This window comes from Copadichromis virginalis, linkage group LG10 (assembly GCF_057382275.1).
Source record: "Copadichromis virginalis isolate Kocher_CV1m ecotype Utaka linkage group LG10, C_Virginalis_male_GT1.1, whole genome shotgun sequence".
In the NCBI taxonomy this organism is placed as follows: Eukaryota; Metazoa; Chordata; class Actinopteri; order Cichliformes; family Cichlidae; genus Copadichromis; species Copadichromis virginalis.
The window spans coordinates 1,597,389-1,616,364 of NC_140627.1; the positions used below are offsets into that span (position 1 = coordinate 1,597,389).

At 46.1% G+C, this 18,976-nt stretch overlaps 2 protein-coding genes across 6 annotated transcripts in view; one reads left to right on the plus strand and one right to left on the minus strand.

The window, feature by feature from the left end:
- camkk1a (calcium/calmodulin-dependent protein kinase kinase 1, alpha a) overlaps positions 1–3,220 on the plus strand; it is a 51,980-nt gene extending 48,760 nt beyond the window's left edge. For all 3 annotated transcript variants that reach the window (XM_085469399.1, XM_085469400.1, XM_085469401.1), the window contains one exon: positions 139–3,220. In XM_085469399.1, the coding sequence (XP_085325525.1) occupies positions 139–211 (73 nt within the window). In that variant the 3' untranslated portion in view covers positions 212–3,220. The remainder of the gene's footprint in view (positions 1–138) is intronic.
- Positions 2,746–17,836, minus strand: p2rx1 (purinergic receptor P2X, ligand-gated ion channel, 1). 3 transcript variants are annotated; one of them, XM_085469403.1, is made up of 14 exons: positions 17,518–17,836; positions 12,427–12,571; positions 10,726–10,797; positions 10,334–10,391; positions 9,191–9,278; positions 9,012–9,092; positions 8,477–8,618; positions 8,243–8,373; positions 7,513–7,603; positions 7,365–7,430; positions 6,202–6,297; positions 5,832–5,921; positions 3,743–3,787; positions 2,746–3,647 (listed from the first exon to the last, which is right to left on the minus strand). In XM_085469403.1, exons 1-14 carry the CDS (start codon positions 17,652–17,654, stop codon positions 3,642–3,644), a joined length of 1,248 nt encoding a protein of 415 aa, XP_085325529.1. In that variant the 5' UTR covers positions 17,655–17,836; the 3' UTR covers positions 2,746–3,641. The 3 variants fall into 3 exon arrangements, with proteins under 3 accessions (XP_085325529.1, XP_085325528.1, XP_085325530.1); XM_085469402.1 differs by having other exon boundaries at positions 10,322–10,391; XM_085469404.1 differs by lacking the exon at positions 5,832–5,921 and having other exon boundaries at positions 10,322–10,391.
- Positions 17,837–18,976: the final 1,140 nt, after the last annotated feature.

Below are 18,976 nucleotides of genomic sequence, written 5' to 3' on the forward strand. Positions count from 1 at the left end.
TCAACAACATCCAGACCTTCTCTAATTAGCAGGCTTGGTAGTGTCAGCATTTAGATAATTCCCTCTCTGCTGCTGTCCAACCTCGAATGATCATAAGAGCTGTGACCCGTGTTTGTGGTTTTTCTTGTCTCTTTTTAGAAAGGCCAGCACGGGCGATGGACCCAGAGAAGGAGAGCTGGAGGACCTGCATGAAGATGAGCCCTCCTCTTGAGTCCCAGCGACCCTCCTGCGTGCGCAGCGTCCTCTTTATATCCACTTACGCCTTCATTCACACCTCAAAGTGGTCACACAGTGCAAACGTATCATTCTGCACCTGAAACACAAAAACTCGAGGTTTTTTGTTTTGTTTTTTGGGGAGAAGTTTGTCATGTGACGTACACGCTTGCTTCTGCGCTGTGGAGCTGTTTTATCCTCAGCCGATGTGAGGAACACGAGCACGTCTGTGGATCATCACCGGTTTATTTTGCTGGCCTGAAACTGTATTACAGGCAAAGACAGACGAGTTTTTCCCATTGTGCATGGCGAATATTTAGACCGCATCTTCAGCCCGTCTGCAGCCACCTGACAGGAGGAAACAGACCTCAGCATGTAAAGGACACTGCACTGTCTCCTAAGTGAACTACGAGGCTTTCATTTCATCAGTCACTGTAATGTTGTACATACGTGTCTTGTGGTATCTGCTGTGTTATTGTGAAGACCCTTTAAGCATATCTGTGCCAACCTTTATTCTGAAGCAGGTGCTTCCTGCGCTGCCTTCAGACACCTCGATCGACTGCCTGGCAGTGATCGCAGGGTGACTGCGAGCTGTGTGTTAGTCTGTCCTTCACGCTGCTTCTCCTAATGCGTCGTCTGTGTCAGTCTGGTGGTTCTTGTTTCTTTGATGCTCTGCTGTTGGATGTGTTTGCGATCGGATGGGAAAAGTTTTTGGATGGTGAGAACGAATGTAGTGGAAAACTGATGTTACTCTGTATGTAAGCACTGTTCCAATTTATACGTTATTTATAATATTAATATATTGTAAAGTTCTTGGATGCAGAGCTGATTTTAAAGCATAAATAATCTGCATACAAATGAATCACTGAGTGCTTTGTAGAAGAAATCGAATCACGTTGTTCGTTATTATATTAAGGAGAAGCGTCTGTACCCAAATCATTTTAATGTGAAATGATGCATGCACCTTTACTCTCAGGAAACACTGACCTGCTCTCTTTTTAAACAGTCTGTCACCTGTGTTGAAGCGCATTCACAGAAGAGGAAAATAAGGAAACTGTGCTTCAGAGACAATCATCAAGGATCAGATACATTAGTGATCGTTTCCCCTTCAGCTCTGTCTAGTGGACCATGCAGAGCTGTCACTGCGGCGTCAGGCTGCTCCCACATAAAGCCATGAAGGAGCAGAAAATTCATCCAGAAGAGCTTCAGGCGGACTCTGGACAAAGAGCAGCAGACGGAGGAGGTGCTGGAGCAGGGCTGGTGTTTGTCCATCCGCAGCTGATGGTGTCGTGTTTTTGACTTCATGTTTTCATTTTGTTGTTGCTCTTGTTAATTTGAAGTTTTGGTGAGCTTTTAGAAAAGGACCGTGTGTTTGTGTTGGCACAACGTGTCAGTGCAGCCGCAAACTTCTCATTATAATAAATGGGAACACAGATAATGCACGCGCTGGCCACCGCAACATCACTGTTTCCTGTAAACGTTGACATCTGCTTACACAGTGAGGAGGAAGAAAAATATAAAGCATGGCTGTCCGTGAACACGGAGTTGTGTTCTCGTGATTTTCCATTTGATAACCTGTCAAAGTGCCAACAGTAGATGCTGACGATGGCCAGTGAATCAGCTGTGCACATGTGAACCCTCTACAAATGTGGGCGTGGTGGATAAAAGAAAGAGAGGCGTGTCCATTTAAAGGCGCTTGGTTTAACAACGTGTCCTGGTGTGTTACCCCGGTGGGGGGAGAGCTGGGGGAGCGCTCGGAGCAGCGTTGTCCTCTGGCTGGTTGATGCAGCTCGTTTCCTCCAGGGAAGGATGCTAGCTTAGGCTCGAGGCGTGCAAACGGGATTTCAGGCCGTGTTGTTGAGCCGGGGGACATGACGTCATAACTGCTGTGACGTCAGTCATAAACTTTATCATCATCCTGACGTTTTGATGTTCAGCTCTAAATGCTGCACACCTTTAATGAAGGCAACCAAAAATGTCACATGACGTCTTCTGTTTGACGTCACCTGTTTAAACGCTCGTCCTTCTGATTCTCGCGTTTTTATTCTGGGTGTTGTTGTGCTGGACGTTTGTGGGTCAAAGGTACTTTATTGTTGTCTTTACAGCTCTCGACCTTTAACCTGTGTTTTTGTTTATGTTCAAATTCTTGCACTTTTCCACTTAAGTATGTATAACGTCATTATTGTGAGTACGTTTAACACTACTTCGGCCATTAAACACTGTACAGTTTGTGTGTGTCCACCTGTGAAACACCGTATGTGCTTGTTGTCTAATCTCACTGCTGACAACATGCAAAATAGTGAAATACTGTGAAACTGTACGGAGGGGGCAGGTGTGCGCTCAGGACATTCTCACTGATCACTAAATATCACAACAACAATATTTAAACCGTGGGATTTTCCTCTGTGGCCATTTCACGGTGGAAACCCTGAACTCCAGCATAGATTAATCCCAAAATATGTCAGTTTGTTCATACGGGTCTATTTCTCCACCAGAGGTTTCCTTCCTTTTAGATGTTTTTCATCATTCAAAACCCTTGAATGATTTAAATGGCCATGAATCAAAGATCACCTGTGCGTGACCTTTGAAACCCTGCATAATTAGAGTATATCGGTTTAAACCAGGCGACCCTTCCGTGGATTGATCAGACCTGCTGCTGTTGCTGCAGTGACACAGAAGAAAAGTCAGTGGGTGTGGCATGACTCGTTTTATTGTGATTTCAGGTCATATTTAGATCCAAAGGACGGAGACTATGGTGGAGTCTGTACATAATATGAAATCCGGGACTATGTGACTCTCCTGGTCTGTGCGCATGCGCGTGTGCCTGTCTCAAAGGCATCCGCCGTCTCGTGTCGTCTCGTGCTTTTCTCTGACTGTACCCACTAAAACGGAAGCATGGCACATCCATATGTAAATGTAAATATGTACCGATATATATAAATGCGCTATTTTTTGCATGCTTTTTGTACACATACTCGAAGAAATAAAGAAATCTGAATCATTTCAACATTTTTCTCAGGTTCTGTTCGACCAAAGCAAAAAGAAACTGCGCTGATGTTACTGTACATGTTTTTATTAAGTCAACAAGGTGCACACGAGGGACGATCACTGACAGCAGCGCACCTACATGTTTCTTTTACAACGACGGCGACTGAGGTAACAGAATTACAGACAGAGGCAACACCCAAAGCATGAAGACAAGCAAACAGTAACACCCAAGAAAGTACACACACCACCGAGCTTGGCTGCCTCTGACTCCACATACAAGCGTCACAGATCCTCAGGATGACTAAGCTGCTGATGGGAATAACGTGACTCCATCTCGCTGTGCTCCTTTCTGTTAGTCCAGGTAGTGTCTGAAGGATCCAGGCTTCCAGTGCGTCACACCTCCAAAAGAGGCGTGGCCTTTTGGCTCGTTTGCTCCCGGGTCACTTCTGCACGAGAAACAGCAAATGAATAAAACATCAGTCATTAAAACAAGTGAGACTCGTGGGAGTGATTGTTTTGGAAGGATACGACGACGCCTTACTTTAGACACATCAGTCTCTGTGCTGCCTGCCTCTGAATCAGGATCCTGTGGGACAGGAGACATTCAGATCATGTGCAAACCACGCTGCTGCTCATCAGAATCAGAATCGTGTTTATTGGCCAAGTATATGTGCAGACACATACAGGGAATTTGGTTCCGGTAGATGGCGGCTCTCAAGCACAGTAATGTAAAAAAAACACACACACACACACACACACACACGTGTCTATATATACATTACACATGCATACACATACATACACAAGCTGTGTAAACCAACTATAAATAACGAATCTAAACTTATATACATAAAATACAGAAATGAATGAGGTGGAATGAATACTACACAATGTACATAAGGTGCAGTTGCAGTCTGGCAGTGGGAGCAGTGTGACAGGTCAACTGTTTAGGAGGGAGATGGCGAGGGGAAAGAAACTGTTCCTGTGTCGGGTGGTCCTGGTCTGCAGGCTTCTGTACCGTCTGCCAGAGGGCAGCAGATCAAAAAGTCTGTGTGCAGGGTGTGAGGGGTCTGTGATGATTTTCCCTGCCCGTTTCCTGGTTCTTGAGAGGTACAGATCCTGGATGGAGGGCAGGGGGGCGCCGATGATCCTTTCTGCTGCCCGTACAGTCCGCTGCAGTCTGCTCCTGTCCTGTTTAGTGGCTGCTCCATACCAGACTGTGATGGAGGAGCACAGGACAGACTCAATGACCAGTGTAGAACTGGATCAGCAGCTCCTGTGGGAGACTGTACTTCCACAGTTGTCTCAGGAAGTACATCCTCTGCTGGGTCTTTTTGAGGATGGAGTTGATGTTGGTCTCCCACTTCAGGTCCTGGGAGATGGTTGTACCCAGGAACTTGAAGATCTTCACAGTCGACACAGGGCTGTCTGATATGGTGAGGGGGAGCAGAGTTGAGGGATGTCTCCTGAAGTCCACTGTCATCTCTACAGTCTTAAATGTGTTCAGCTCCAGATTGTGCTGACTGCACCAGAGTACCAGCCGCTCAACTTCCTGCCGGTATGCAGACTCATCACCATCCTGAATGAGGCCGATGACGGTGGGGTCATCTGCAAACTTTAGGAGTTTAACAGCTGAGTTCTTGGAGGTGCAGTCGTTAGTGTAGAGGGAGAACAGTAGGGGTGAGAGGACACATCCTTGAGGGACCGGGTTTCAGAGGTGATCTCCCCCAGCCTCACTTGTTGCTTTCTGTCTGTCAGGAAGCTGGTGATCCACTGACAGGTAGCTGGTGACACGCTGAGCTGGGAGAGTTTGGAGGAGAGAAGTTCAGGCACAATGGTGTTAAAAGCCGAACTAAAGTCCACAAACGGGACCCTGGCATAAGTTCCCGGGCGGTTGAGGGTCCAGCTGGTGGCCTGTAATGTCTTTCAGATGGGCTAACACCAGTCGTTCGAAGGATTTCATGACCACAGACGTCAAGGTGACAGGTCTGTAGTCATCCAGTCCTGTGATGGTGGGTTTCTTGGGAACAGGGATGATGGTGGAGCGTTTGAAGCAGGAGGGAACTTCACACAGCTCCAGGGATCTGTTGAAGATGCGAGTAAAGATGGGAGCCAGCTGTTCAGCACAGGTTTTGAGGCAGGAGGGTGAGACGCCGTCTGGTCCGGGGGCTTTCCTGGGCTTCTGTTTCTGGAATAGTCGGCTCACATCCTCAGTGTGTATTCTGAGTTTCAGTGAGGAGGAAAGGGGGGTGAGAGGTGTGGTGGAGGTCGTTGAGTCTTTGTTGGGGAGGGGGAGGGTAAAGGAGGGAGAGGTGGAAGGTGTGTTGGGGGTCAATGTCTGAAGCAATGTCCCTGGGGAGGGGAGGGTGAGGCGTGGGAGTCTGTCTGTCTCAAACCTGCAGTAGAAAGTGTTTAACTCGTTGGCCAGGTCTTTGTGTGCTTCAATAGTGGGTGGGGGCGTCTGTAGCTGGTGATTTCCTGCAGGCCCCCCCACACTGACGCAGGGTCGCTGGCTGGGAGCCGTTCTTCCAGCTTCTGGGAGTAGATGCTTTTAGCTGTCTTAAATCTGCCGCGCGATTAGGCTTAAAATAAAAGAACCTGCTCTACTGCACAGACTGCCTCCTACTCACTTTGGACCGGTCTTTGCCTTGAGCCTGATTTGCATTTGCTTCGAGGGTGTAATAGACGTTCGTGTCTACACCAACCGACTCGCTGTCCTGCTGTAAAACAGAAGTGAAAGAGGAAAGCAGTGTGGGTGGGACGGACACAGATTTCATCTTCCATCAGATAATCTGTACTAATCACAGACTCTCTCACACGTTATGGGAATGAACACAGCAATAATCTGATGGTAAGTGAAGGTTCCGGCTTCCGTGTGAAATGTATGGCTGGACGTGGTGAAGGAAAATAAGCTCCAATGACTTTCTCTGATTGGTTGAACACCTCTCTGCTGCCCTCTGCTGTTCAAAGAGAGCACAGACTCATTTTTGAAGGTCTTACCTGTACTTGTGTGTCCGTGTATTTGAATTTCATGTTCTTGTAAAATTCTCTTTTCGGTAGCAAATAGAGCAGCACCAAGTCACACACTACAGTCGCCTAAAAAGAGGAGAAAGAAACAACTGCGTCATCTCCTGTTGGATTACAACACTGTGCAAAAGTCTCGAACCACCGAATATTTTAAATCTTTGTCATTACCTACAAAGAGAACACCTCTGCAGACTCTGGACACTCACTGGAGCTACTTTTAGCTCCTCATCAGCACAGCAGGTAGCGCTGCGTGTTTGTGTGTCGCTGGCTAGAATGAAACCAGCAACCTCTCACCTGCCACACAAATGTGTAAACTACCACATTATGGAGCCTCACACACTAGCTACTCACTAGTAGGTGCAAACGACCTCTGATCTCAGCCAAGCCAAACTAACGGAGCCACTGTTAGGCTTTTACAGTGTTGGGTGGCCGATTGCTGAACCAGGTGTGCACTGGCACCTGAGGGGAAAACTGGTGGCAGCTGAGTTCAAGGAAGACAAAATAGTACACAGATATAAAGGCCTGCTTTGTCTGCAACACCAGGAACATTGGACATGTGGTCGAACGTACAGTTTGTTTAACTGAAACAAGTCTTTATTCTTCAACACAGCCTGAACTCGTTTGTTGTCATTTCTCTTCAGGAACAGTTCTCCAGACTTTTTGAAGGACGTTCAAAGCTCTTCTTTGGATGTTGGCTGTTATTTGTCCTGTTCACTGCTTCAGTAATGTTGAGATCTGACTGATTGTGTGTTTGTGTATCCAGGTATGCCTTTGCTGCATTGTGTTTGGGATCATGGGATCATTGTCACGCTGAAGCTGTCACCAATCAGAAGCTTTCCACTCTTGCTGCACCGCGGATCAAAATCAGATTTTTGTTTTTTTCCATCAGTTTTGACACGACCTCCAACACCACGACATAACCTGCACCACATTTAACCGCGGTATGTTTGGACACAGTCCCTGGAGTTAGGTGCCTCAGTCATTCATATGTCAGTGTCCAAAGAGGCCTTCAGAAAACCTGGAGAACCACTTTAAAACTTAGAACGGAGCCTGGTTCCTAAGAGTATCAAACACGAGGGCCGACTTTTGCACAGACGTGTGGAATATGTAAGTAAATATTTCAGCTTTCAACATACCACTCCAAAAATTCCCACTCCAGAGCCGATGGCTGTGAGGGTAGGGATGATATCAAATTTCCGTGCCTGTGAAGAGCAGAGTCATATCAACTCCTTTGGTTTATTCTTCCAGTGACAAAAGCATACTTAAGATAAACGTGTTACTCACAAGTGACTGGACGATGATGTCAAACCTGATGCCAAACACTTTCAGAAGTGTTCTTTTCTGAATTTTGTCCTCCATATAATGCCTCGCAAACCTGCAGACCGACACAACCACAATATGTTAGCAGGCATATGAAATACGTTTCAAAAGCATTTGACAAACACGTCATCATCCGTGTATTTACTGAGCGAGCTGTGAAGAAACAACAAGAAAAGGCAGTTGAGACAAGTCAACACTGTTTCACTGAGCAAACATCAGAAACTTCAGCCAGTCGACTTGGCAGATTCAGCGGAGCTGAAGCAGCATTAGGAGCAAATAGCGAGTGAAGCCGATTCCATGGAAAATGAACAATAACAGTGACAGAACAACATTTCTCCATCAGCCAGCAGGTGAACAATGAATAACAGAGCAGGAGCATGCATGTGTCTGTGGTGCGCGAGGAAGCAGAAATGAACTGCAGTAGTTTCAAACACTGAGCCAATATGTGCGATGTTGTCAACAGTTTCAAAGGTTAGATGAGAAGAGCGAGTCCACGTGATCATGAAGTTAGCGAGAGCTCAGCAAATGGAAGTGTAAAGCTTATTAATTAATATATAATATTAATAATATTATTAACATGAGACCTTAAAAGTGCTGCAAGCTAAAATTATAATATATGCGCTTCAGAGGTTTTCTGGACACAAACTAACAGAAAAAGGAACAAATCTCTCGCTGAGCTGTGTTTTTCACACACCTGAAATTGTAGCCCACTGAAGAGCCTTCTTTGCTTCCATAGAGTCCATGAAAGGTGTACTCTGGTTTACAGTGTTTTACATGCACGTCAAAGTTACACGTCCAGTCGACCACGATCCCGATGGCTCCTCCCTGTCAGGACACAAACGCCGTCTTCATCACAGCAGGAGAAGAAGAGAAGCAAAACACGGAAACATGACAGGAATTTCAGAAAGAAGCAGAAATTCAAACTCACCACTTTAGCTACTGTTTGAAAGTTTAAGCCAGAAAGTTTAATAATGTCTCCCAGTTTGAATATAGGGCACAGGGGAGCGCTGAGTGGATGATACAGGCAACTGCTGATGTAGTTGGAGTCGACGTCCTCCACTAGGTTGCTCCTGAAAACGAAAAAACAGTGAAATATTTGACACTTTCTGTACTTTTACCAAAATGAGTGATTAGACTTGTGGTTTGATTTAGAAGCTGAAGATATAAGAGTTAAAAGAAGAACAGAGTTTACTGTGTAGCTCTGTTTGCTTCAAAGCTGTGTTTCATTTGGCCAAAGGTTACAGAAGAAACTGAAATGTATAAAATCATTGTGATTGTTTTTATGACATCATAGAAACGTGAACAAATATCTCAGTAAAAACTGAAGAGTATAAAAAACAAATTTGTGCCACTGACTGAAGATTTCTGGCCACAACTGTTTTATAGAGTTACAATAGTCATGCCAGAGCAGGACACACTCATCACACTCGTCACATCTTCTGAGGTAAATGTGTCTCCGTCACCTCGAGACGCCGAATGCGGGGAACGTGACGGAGTTTTTGATGAACAGAGTGTAGTTCTCTGCAGACAACAACAGCGGAGGACTGAAACGGAAACAAGATCAGATTTCAAATGAGCATGTTTGCTTCCACAGATGATTGTGTAATCGCACAATCGTGAATAATTCAGTTTGTCTGCGTACTCTGGTACGTCGCGGTCGTCCTCCACTGGACACCAGGCCAGCACTTCACAGGTCTTAGTCCTGTTCACGCAGACTCCGGTCATTTCTCCTTGATACAGAAACAAAGAGTTAGAGTCGATTACTCAACAGTGAAACAGGCAGCAGCGTGGGCGTTGGCAGCAGTTTCAAACACTTTCTTGCCTCCACTTTTATCTTGAATTAGCATCAACAGCAGCGTATAAAAGCAAAGCAAACGCTGAACCAGCTCTTTCTTTTAGCCTTAATCCCAATGTTATCGCCTCCCTGTGCGCGTACAGCTTCGCTGCTATCGGTCTCTCATCGTGCGTGTGATGAGCTTGCAGACAGTCTCCAGCAGGCGCCCACTCGGCTTCGGCCCTCTGACCTTTGTGTTTGGCTGCAGGACAGTCCCGCGTTTACTTGTTTTTAAGCGTGGAGGCTGAGCGCCTGCATGTGACTGGTGTGAGCCAGACAGATCTAAAGCTTCGGTCTGATTGAGGGCGACGTGGAAAGGCTCTGAACTGAACTCTGGGACGGATGAAGGACAATAAGTTTATATAACTGTTCTTAGAACCAGCCACACATTTGGACACATTAGAGCTCATGTGGCTGTGTCTTTGTGTGCTTGCAGTTTATATTAGCTGGCATGCATGCAGTTGAGCGTGCTTATATATACATGCATGTATGTCTGTTTGCTTAAGGCAGAGTTTCAGCTGCTTACTTTAGCGGACAACAAGCCGTACTACAAACACACATCAAATGTTTGGTTGCTAAGGCCTGGTTTGTTGAGATGAATCTGTTTCTTCTTCTCAGCGCCGGACGAATGCAATTCATGAATTCTGTGTAAATGTTTACCTCAGCAGCCGTGACTCATATCTGCTGTATTTATATAGATGCTGTTGCGTGAGCCTGTCCTGTCACAGCTACGGCCCACTTTGCAAATACACTGCTGCTCCATCACCTGACACCATCCCCGACCTCGCTCAATAAATGGCTTCAGTGAGTTTCAGAAGGCTTCTCAGCTCCGGCGAAGCAAAATTACATAACAAGAAGCACAAAATCTGGACTGGTGTGAGTTGGCAACAGACTCAGTGAGGACCGCTGAGGTCACACTCTCAGCCTGTCAGGATTTACCGTTTCCCGTACGTTTGAAACTCCCTCCTTCACAGTCGGCGTCTGTATTGCAGTTGTGTTTGCCCGGGAGCTGTTATAAAGAAGACACTGGGGTCAGTCTGTGTACACAAGTACAAAAGAAGGACATGAAGAAGAAGACAGGAAAACACCCTGGGAGTGTGAAAGAAACGTCTTGTTTTTATAGTCTTACATGTATGGATCCCACACACACTGCTCTTTGGGCCATTAGGCTTTAAAAGAGCCCTTTTCTGCTATACAACTTTCGGACAATTACCCAATTACAGAAATAGTCTTGGAATGAGATACAACTTCCGCTCGTTTTACTAAATATGGAAGCGCAGGAGGAAAGGAAGGAAGCAGGAAGAGGGAGGAATGAGAGAGAGAACCAGTGCTTTTTCACCTACCTCTGGACAGGTTCCCATTGACTGACCCTCAGTCATGATATAGTTTGTCATCACTACAAATGATGAGTCTCCCTGAAGTTTTAAAAGAGAAGAAGCAATGTGTTTAAAAGCAGTGAGCACAGACCTTAAAGCAAACTTCTGCGAGCCATGGCTCGTTGTATTTCACAGGAACTGGAGCAGAAGAGCTGAAATAGTTGCAGAGCAACAGAAATCCCCTCACAGGAAGAAGGTTGGGGTGGATGGATGGGTCAACACGGCGTTCGACGATCAGGATCATTGCACAATCTCAACTGTGAGACTATTTACAAGGCCGTGATCATATTTACAGTACAGTGATAAACGATATGATTGGACCGGTTCGTATATAACACCTTTCTACTCTAACACTTTTTACAGTGCGCCTCATTCACCTTCGGTCCAGCACCGACCCTCCTGGAGGTGACGTGGGTTTCAGCATCGTACCCACGGATGCTTTGACACGCAGACTCGAGCAGCAAAGGTTCGACCCCCCGAGCGTCTGCAGTCACCCTGAGCACACACGTATGTGAGAGCTGTCACGCAATTTGTGTGTTGTGTAGCGAATGTCCTGGTTCCTCTGTGTTTCCAGTTTGTGATCTAAGCCAATAGAGAACTGTAAGCATCTTTATTATACTGCGAGTTGAACTTTTGGCAGGTCAAATGCCATATCATTAGGCAGTAGGAGGGGGTAAAACTCTCTTTACTTTTGCTCAAAATCACAGTTAAATTAAAATGTTCTGTATAAGTTCATTGTGACACTGACACATTCCAGGTTGTTTTTCTTCTCTTTTGCATCTCTGGTGGCTTCCTGTGTTTCCTGTGTCTCTCGGTTTGTCTGTGGAGCCTTTCAGTGTCACTCCTTGTTGGTATTTCCTGCAAGGTTACCTACTTGTCTTGTGTGCTCGTGTGGTTTTTCTCCTTCGTGATTGCTGGCTCCGTCCTTTTTGCTTCACCTGTATCTTGTTATCCAATCAGCTGTTTTTAGTGCAGCCCTGATGCTGGGCTTCAGTTATCGCCGACACCCTTCCTCTTGTGCTTTGCCTTAAACGATTGCATTGTTTTATTCATATGTTGTTCCTGCCAATGTTTTCTTTCTTCCTTTTTCAGGCCTCTCTTTGAACCGAACGTCGACATAACAGTGAGGTCACGTGACGATTACTAAAACAATGACCACCTGACAATAAAGTGCATTTGATCAAAGTGCGTGATGGAGAAAAGTGATCTTTTCATTGTGTAACACTGAAACCACCTGTTTGCCTTGCTCTGAATTAAAGCCCACACCCACACCTCAGAGCAAACATGGCAGCCTACATTGTGTCTTCTTTTTTCTTTCCCACAGTTAACAGGACACAGCAACACTGGAGGCAAACAAAGTTATCTATTTGATCAGTGTCCCTGCTTTGCTCTCACATGCAATAAAGCTGCAGAGTCGCGTCGACAGAGGTGGATCGTCACCGGGGTGAACGTTACAAACCTCTGCTTCTTTGTCAGCCTTGAGTTTTCTAGCAAACAGCAGTGACACGTTGTCCTGCTCAGCTGATGTTTCCTCACTCTGACAGTTGATTTCATCAAATCTGCCTCTGGTGACCGACTTACATCAGGTGCCAAACAAATTACCGACCACTTAGGAGTCACGAGACGACGACATATCAAATGTTACTGGGGGCACGAAAGGTCACTGACCTGTGAAGGGAAGACATAATCAGCCACGTCCCAGACCCTCTCTCCCCCGCTGTTGTTGGTGTAGCCCACTCCTTTCATTTTGGTGAAGACGGAGCTGACGGCCGTGTCTGTGGACTGGTAACCTTTCTCATAGATGAAAACCCACCTGTGCACGAAACAGAGAGCATTCTGTTCAAAATCCCACTTCACCCCAAAGCAAGGGCTTGCACAAGGACGACACCGGCACTGCACACAGCCATCAGCACAACTACCAGGACAAACGTGCCTGTAGTCATGCAACGCACTGGCTCGTGTTCTTGTCCATTCAGCACCGCAAAGACACAGCAGACGTACTGCATCTCAGCTCCAAACTATCACAGCAGCTGCTGAAAGAAAGCAAAGGTAAAAGTGTTCGTGCTGAGCATTAATAGGGGCGATCGGGGCTCAAGAGTTGGGAGTTCGCCTTGTAATCGGAAGGTTGCCGGTTCGAGCCCCGGCTCGGACAGTCTCGGTCGTTGTGTCCTTGGGCAAGACACCGTTGCCAGTGTCCAGCAGCCTCGCCTCTGTCAGTGCGCCCCAGGGTGGCTGTGGCTACAATGTAGCTGCCATCACCAGTGTGTGAATGTGTGGATGACTGGATGTGTAAAGCGCTTTGGGGTCCTCAGGGACCAGTAAAGCGCTTTACAAATACAGACCATTTACCATTATCAGGGTCCTGATCAGTGTTGACAGGATTTCTCCAGAGTCTGTGTCACATTCAAAGGTCAGCTTTTGTGTGGATCTGCAAACACGTCAGTAACAACTAGTTAAAAGTTATTTCATCTGTTTGTTAAACCTGACTCTCAAATAGGGAATATGACATTATCATGTCCTTCACAGCTGGAGTGAGATGGACTGCATCCCAGCTGTATAGTACTATAGATGAGTCCGGTCCCCAGACCTGTTGTCAGCAGGGACTCCTTTAAGATCTCCGAGTCTTCCCACCAAAGACACATTTCCCCTTCGGTACCCGTATGGCTGCCGTATATGCAAACTGCTATTTTATTTCTTTTGTTTTAAATTTGTCAGAAGGTTTGAAAAACACTACAGTTTTTAAAAAGTTAGAATTTTTCATGGTTCGTGCTCGACGGGGTTAAAAACGTCTTTCACAGCATCAGCACATTAACACATACAGTGGGGCAAAAAAGTATTTAGTCAGCCACCGATTGTGCAAGTTCCCCCACTTAAAATGATGACAGTGGTCAGTAATTTGCACCAGAGGTACACTTCAACTGTGAGAGACAGAATGTGAAAAAAAAATCCATGAATCCACATGGTAGGATTTGTAAAGAATTTATTGGTAAATTAGGGTGGAAAATAAGTATTTGGTCACCTCAAACAAGGAAAATCTCTGGCTCTCACAGACCTGTAACGTCTTCTGTAAGAAGCTTTTCTGTCCCCCACTCGTTACCTGTATGAATGGCACCTGTTTGAACTCATCATCTGTATAAAAGACACCTGTCCACAGTCTCAAACAGTCAGACTCCAAACTCCGCCATGGCCAAGACCAAAGAGCTTTCGAAGGACACCAGGAAAAGTATTGTAGAGCTGCACCAGACTGGGAAGAGTGAATCTACAATAGGCAAGCAGCTTGGTGTGAAAAAATCAACTGTGGGAGCAATCATCAGAAAATGGAAGACATACAAGACCACTGATAATCTCCCTCGATCTGGGGCTCCACGCAAGATCTCATCCCGTGGGGTCAAAATGATCATGAGAACGGTGAGCAAAGATCCCAGAACCACACGGGGGGACCTGGTGAATGACCTGCAGAGAGCTGGGACCAAAGTAACAAAGGTCACCATCAGTAACACACTACAACGGCAGGGAATCAAATCCCGCAGTGCCAGACGTGTTCCTGCTGAAGCCAGTGCATGTCCAGGCCCGTCTGAAGTTTGCCAGAGAGCACATGGATGATACAGCAGAGGATTGGGAGAATGTCATGTGGTCAGATGAAACCAAAGTAGAACTTTTTGGTATAAACTCAACTCGTCGTGTTTGGAGGAAGAAGAATACTGAGTTGCATCCCAAGAACACCATACCTACTGTGAAGCATGGGGGTGGAAACATCATGCTATGGGGCTGTTTTTCTGCCAAGGGGACAGGACGACTGATCCGTGTTAAGGACAGAATGAATGGGGCCATGTATCGTGAGATTTTGAGCCAAAACCTCCTTCCATCAGTGAGAACTTTGAAGATGAAACCAGGCTGGGTCTTCCAACATGACAATGATCCAAAACACACCGCCCAGGCAACAAAGGAGTGGCTCCGTAAGAAGCATTTGAAAGTCCTGGAGTGGCCTAGCCAGTCTCCAGACCTCAACCCCATAGAAAATCTGTGGCGGGAGTTGAAAGTCCGTGTTGCTCGGCGACAGCCCCAAAACATCACTGCTCTCGAGAAGATCTGCATGGAGGAATGGGCCAAAATACCAGCTACTGTGTGTGCAAACCTGGTAAAGACCTATAGTAAACGTTTGACCTCTGTTATTGCCAACAAAGGTTATGTTACAAAGTATTGAGTTGTATTTTTGTTATTGACCAAATACTTATTTTCCACCCTGATTTACCAATAAATTCTTTACAAATCCTACCATGTGGATTCATGGATTGTTTTTTCACATTCTGTCTCTCACAGTTGAAGTGTACCTCTGGTGCAAATTACTGACCTCTGTCATCATTTTAGGTGGGGGAACTTGCACAATCGGTGGCTGACTAAATACTTTTTTGCCCCACTGTAGTTACATTTTTGTGATGTTGTATTAGCTCTAAGTTTGTGAATGATGGTCCGGTCTTTCCACTGGCTGCGACAATACAAAAAAGCTGCAAGATCCACGGCCCACATCTCGCTGCAGGCACTTTGTAAAGTCATTGTTAAAAACATTGAGTCCTCACAGAAACTGAGTGCTGGGTTTGTCACGGTGAAGCTGAAACTTTGCTCACATGAAAGGATTCCAGTTCAGCAAAAAGCAGCTTTACACTTGGGGTGCATCACCTTAAACTCATTTACTTCCTCTGCTTGCGTGTCTGTGTGTGCGTTTGTAGCCACGAGGTAAAGGCAACAGCTGGTGTGCACTGAGCTGATACAGTGTGTACACACACACTGTGACGCATGTGTAGAGCTATTTCATACAGGCTGTGAAAAAGCAATTAGCCCCTGGCAGGAAGCCCACAGGACAGCGTGTGGTGCAGCATATCTTCATTCGTCTGCAATGAAAGCTCCTCAGAGCGGCGAACGAGAAGAAGCATCTTTCAAACTGCAGAGTGAAGTCGTAAGCACAAAAGCAGCAACGTCTATCAGCATGGCAAATCGAATTATATAGGTTGGAGGGAGCTGGTGAAAAAATGCGGAGAAACGGGAGAAAAAACAGGGCAAATTAAAGGAATAAAGAAAGCGATGAGCGTGGAAATAATGGAAGCATCTTCCAAAATAGCAGCGTAAGAGAGATGCGTATCTGCGAGCGGCTGGGAGGAGGCTCTTTGATGTTGGGGAGAGTTTCCCACCATACTGTGCTGCTGAGATTAGTTTTTATTTAAAGACAGAATGAAAAGAAAAATAAATCAACCTTCAAGTTAAAGCCAAAAACATAAACAGAGGATTGGGATTTTTTTTTTAGCATAAAAGTTACAAAAAGAGAGTGTGGTTTTCTGGGGCTGTTCTTTATCCCCTTCTACTGCTTATTTGAGTCCAGGTCGCAGGGCACCAGCCCAAACACCCCTCTCCCACCTCCTCCTCCAACTCATCCAGGAGGACACCAAAGCATTCCCAACACACCAGAGATGTAATCTCTCCAGCATGTCCTGGGTCTACCCCAGGGGCCTCTCAAACAACCTGAACTGTGAGGGATTTATGAAGGCCACTCAAGTGTTTATTACATGTGAAGTTTGAGTATGTTCGTCTGTTTTTTCCTGTTTCATTTGATAGATGCTTCCCAGTTAATTACCTAGCAGAATGTCCTCTATGGGAGCGCCTCTGTCTCAGCATCCATGTCTGTAGTCTGTTGTCTGCCTTCGATTCTGTTTGTCCCCTGAGCTGTTGAAGGCTGTTTGCTCAGGCTGCCTCTGCTGTGAGTCTCGATTCACTGAATCCCTGCTTCAGCATCCGAGAGAGAGACGGGCGGACTTCTGCCCTGACCCGTCCGCTTCAAGTCTGAAGAGAGGAGACGGCTTTATAATTGCATCTCCCTCATGCACATCACCACGCCGCTTTAATGTGGCTGCAGGAGGCAGGTGTGTGTGTGTGTGTGTGTGTGTGTGTGTGTGTGTGTGTGTGTGTGTGTGTGTGTGTGTGTGTGCCATGAACTTTTTCTGATCTTGATGATTCAGATCTGAATCAGCCGTTTAAAATCACATCCCTCACTTATAAAAACCCGACTTTAAACAAGACACGATGTTAAACTTGTCTACTGCTTTTCCATTTTTGGTCACCAGCAGCAGCAGATGATAATGCGTCTGTGCTCTGTTTGGCAGTGAACTGGGCAGCAGTTGATTGTTATCTGTTTGAGCATATGCCCGGGCATATTTATCACACGCAGCTCCTCAGGTTCTGCTGTTTGGAGGTGCATGAAGGGAAACGTTAGAGTCACACAGCTGCATAAGCAAGTAACCGTGAGATGAAGTGAGATAAGTAAAGGAAACAGGTTCTCCCTTTTTCAGGATGAATTTCCAGCGAATAGCTCCGGCATGTCTAATCAGGTTAGGGTGGGTGGGTGGGTGGTGAGAGGCTGAGTAGACAAACAAGTATGCTGCAGGGGTTTTGTCCAAACATGAAATGGGCAGGAGCTCGGCTCTGTTGTGCCATGTTCACACCTTCTTTTCACAGTCAATCATAGTGATTCTTACAACTGTCATTTGTGCCTGTTTGCTGTGTCAACAATAACTGCAGTGACGGTATGTGTCCCTGCACAAGCCCAACATCTTCCTTTCACTTTCCCCCCACTCTATCCACACAAAGTGAACTCTGGGTCACTCGGGAGGGAAGTTCCAGACAAGATGAACTACACAAAGTGATGCAAACCCTTTCTCACCATTTCCTTACAGCTAAAAACAAAAAGAGAAAAAGGTGTGCAGGTCTTACCCGATGATGTAAACCAGAACCCCCAGCTGGATGAGCCGGCACACCACTCCCACCCTCCTGTTCCTCACCAGCACCTGGCGGGGAGTCTCATACTCAAAGAAGAAGTCGGAGAGGGCGCTGGTGATTTGGTTCTTCATCTTCTCTCACGGCTGACCCGCAGGGAAGAGGGTCTCTGTTTCTCCTCACTTGCATATAAAAACTCCCAAGAAATTCTTTTTTCCTTTGTTCTTCACTTGTGTCCTCTGCCTCCTCTCATGAATAATCTCTTATACTCTTCATGTGAAGTCCTAAAGTCTAAAGACTTCCTCCTCCCTTCCTCCTCTCTCTCTCTCTCTTGCTCTCCGTCTCTCCTCCTCCTCCTCTCTCTCTCTCTGCACTCGGTCGCTCTGTTATCAGCCTGTTGCCTTTTTGCGTAACTTGACCGTTTCCATGCATCTCCTGGCTTTTCTCAGGAGACATAATAAGCACAGAGACATCTGTCGAAATTTACTGTTAACTTGGTCTGCAAGTTTCAATAACTTAACAGTTGCCACACACAAGCACCGGATGCCCTCCTCTCTTTGAGCAATCAAACCTTATCAGCCACGCTGACACTCTCTTCCTGCGTGCTACACAGAGATAGAAGCCACAGAAGCTAAGCATAAACACGGTGCATCTTCCACAGTTCTGCATGTTTGCCCACTCTCGTCTCACCGTTTGTCAGGCAGTAAGCCTTCTTAACTTTTATCAACACCATGTGTGGGCGCACGCCGCCAAACACTTTGATTTTCTCATCCAGCTCAATAATTCAGGCCCCTTCTCTCCATTCTCATGCCGACGGCTGCTTTGCATTTTCTAATCTTCACAAAGGGAAGTCCAAATGGCCTCATGAAACTGTGAGGCTTTGAAAAATGTTGCTTCCACTTGTGAGCATTTCTTGCCTTCTCGCTCCCGATATAAATAAACGGGGGCATCTCGTCTGGAGTCAAATCCAAATCTAAATCTGGTTAAATCTAAAAGACACGAGTACATGCTGGGAATCACCACAAAATGCCATGCATAGAATTTAGTGGGATTGCAAGGATTTTAAGGATTTTGCAAAAAAAGGGCTGCATGACAATCAAAGTATTAAATGAAACGCTCTGTTAGCACAATTGGCACAAACTGCTGTTTTTATAGGCACACTGGTGGATAAATGACTGAGAAACAAGAGCGAGCGTCAGATCACTTTATAATTCAGGCACTTTTCCAGAGTCAAATGAATGTTTTCCCAGGGTGACATGCAGTGTGGCCCTGACTCCTGTGCTCCAGAACAACCCCGAGACTGAGGCTGAGCGTCACAATATGTGAATGAATGAACGCACCACGAACAGGAGGGGCTGGATGAGCCTCAGACTGACAGTAATTGGCAGAGACAGACTGAAGTCACGACTCGTGAATGACTGCGTAGAAAGGATTAGTGCTGACTGCATGCCTGAAC

Coding starts and splice junctions, on each gene's coding strand:
- p2rx1 (XM_085469402.1), bottom strand. CDS start 17,654: ATGAAGAACCAAATCACCAGCGCCCTCTCCGACTTCTTCTTTGAGTAT. Junction 9,279..10,321: donor TTTCAAACGTACGGGAAACG/GTAAATCCTGAC, acceptor TTCTGTATCAAG/GAGAAATGACCGGAGTCTGC. Junction 7,604..8,242: donor TCAGTGGGCTACAATTTCAG/GTGTGTGAAAAA, acceptor GTCGGTCTGCAG/GTTTGCGAGGCATTATATGG.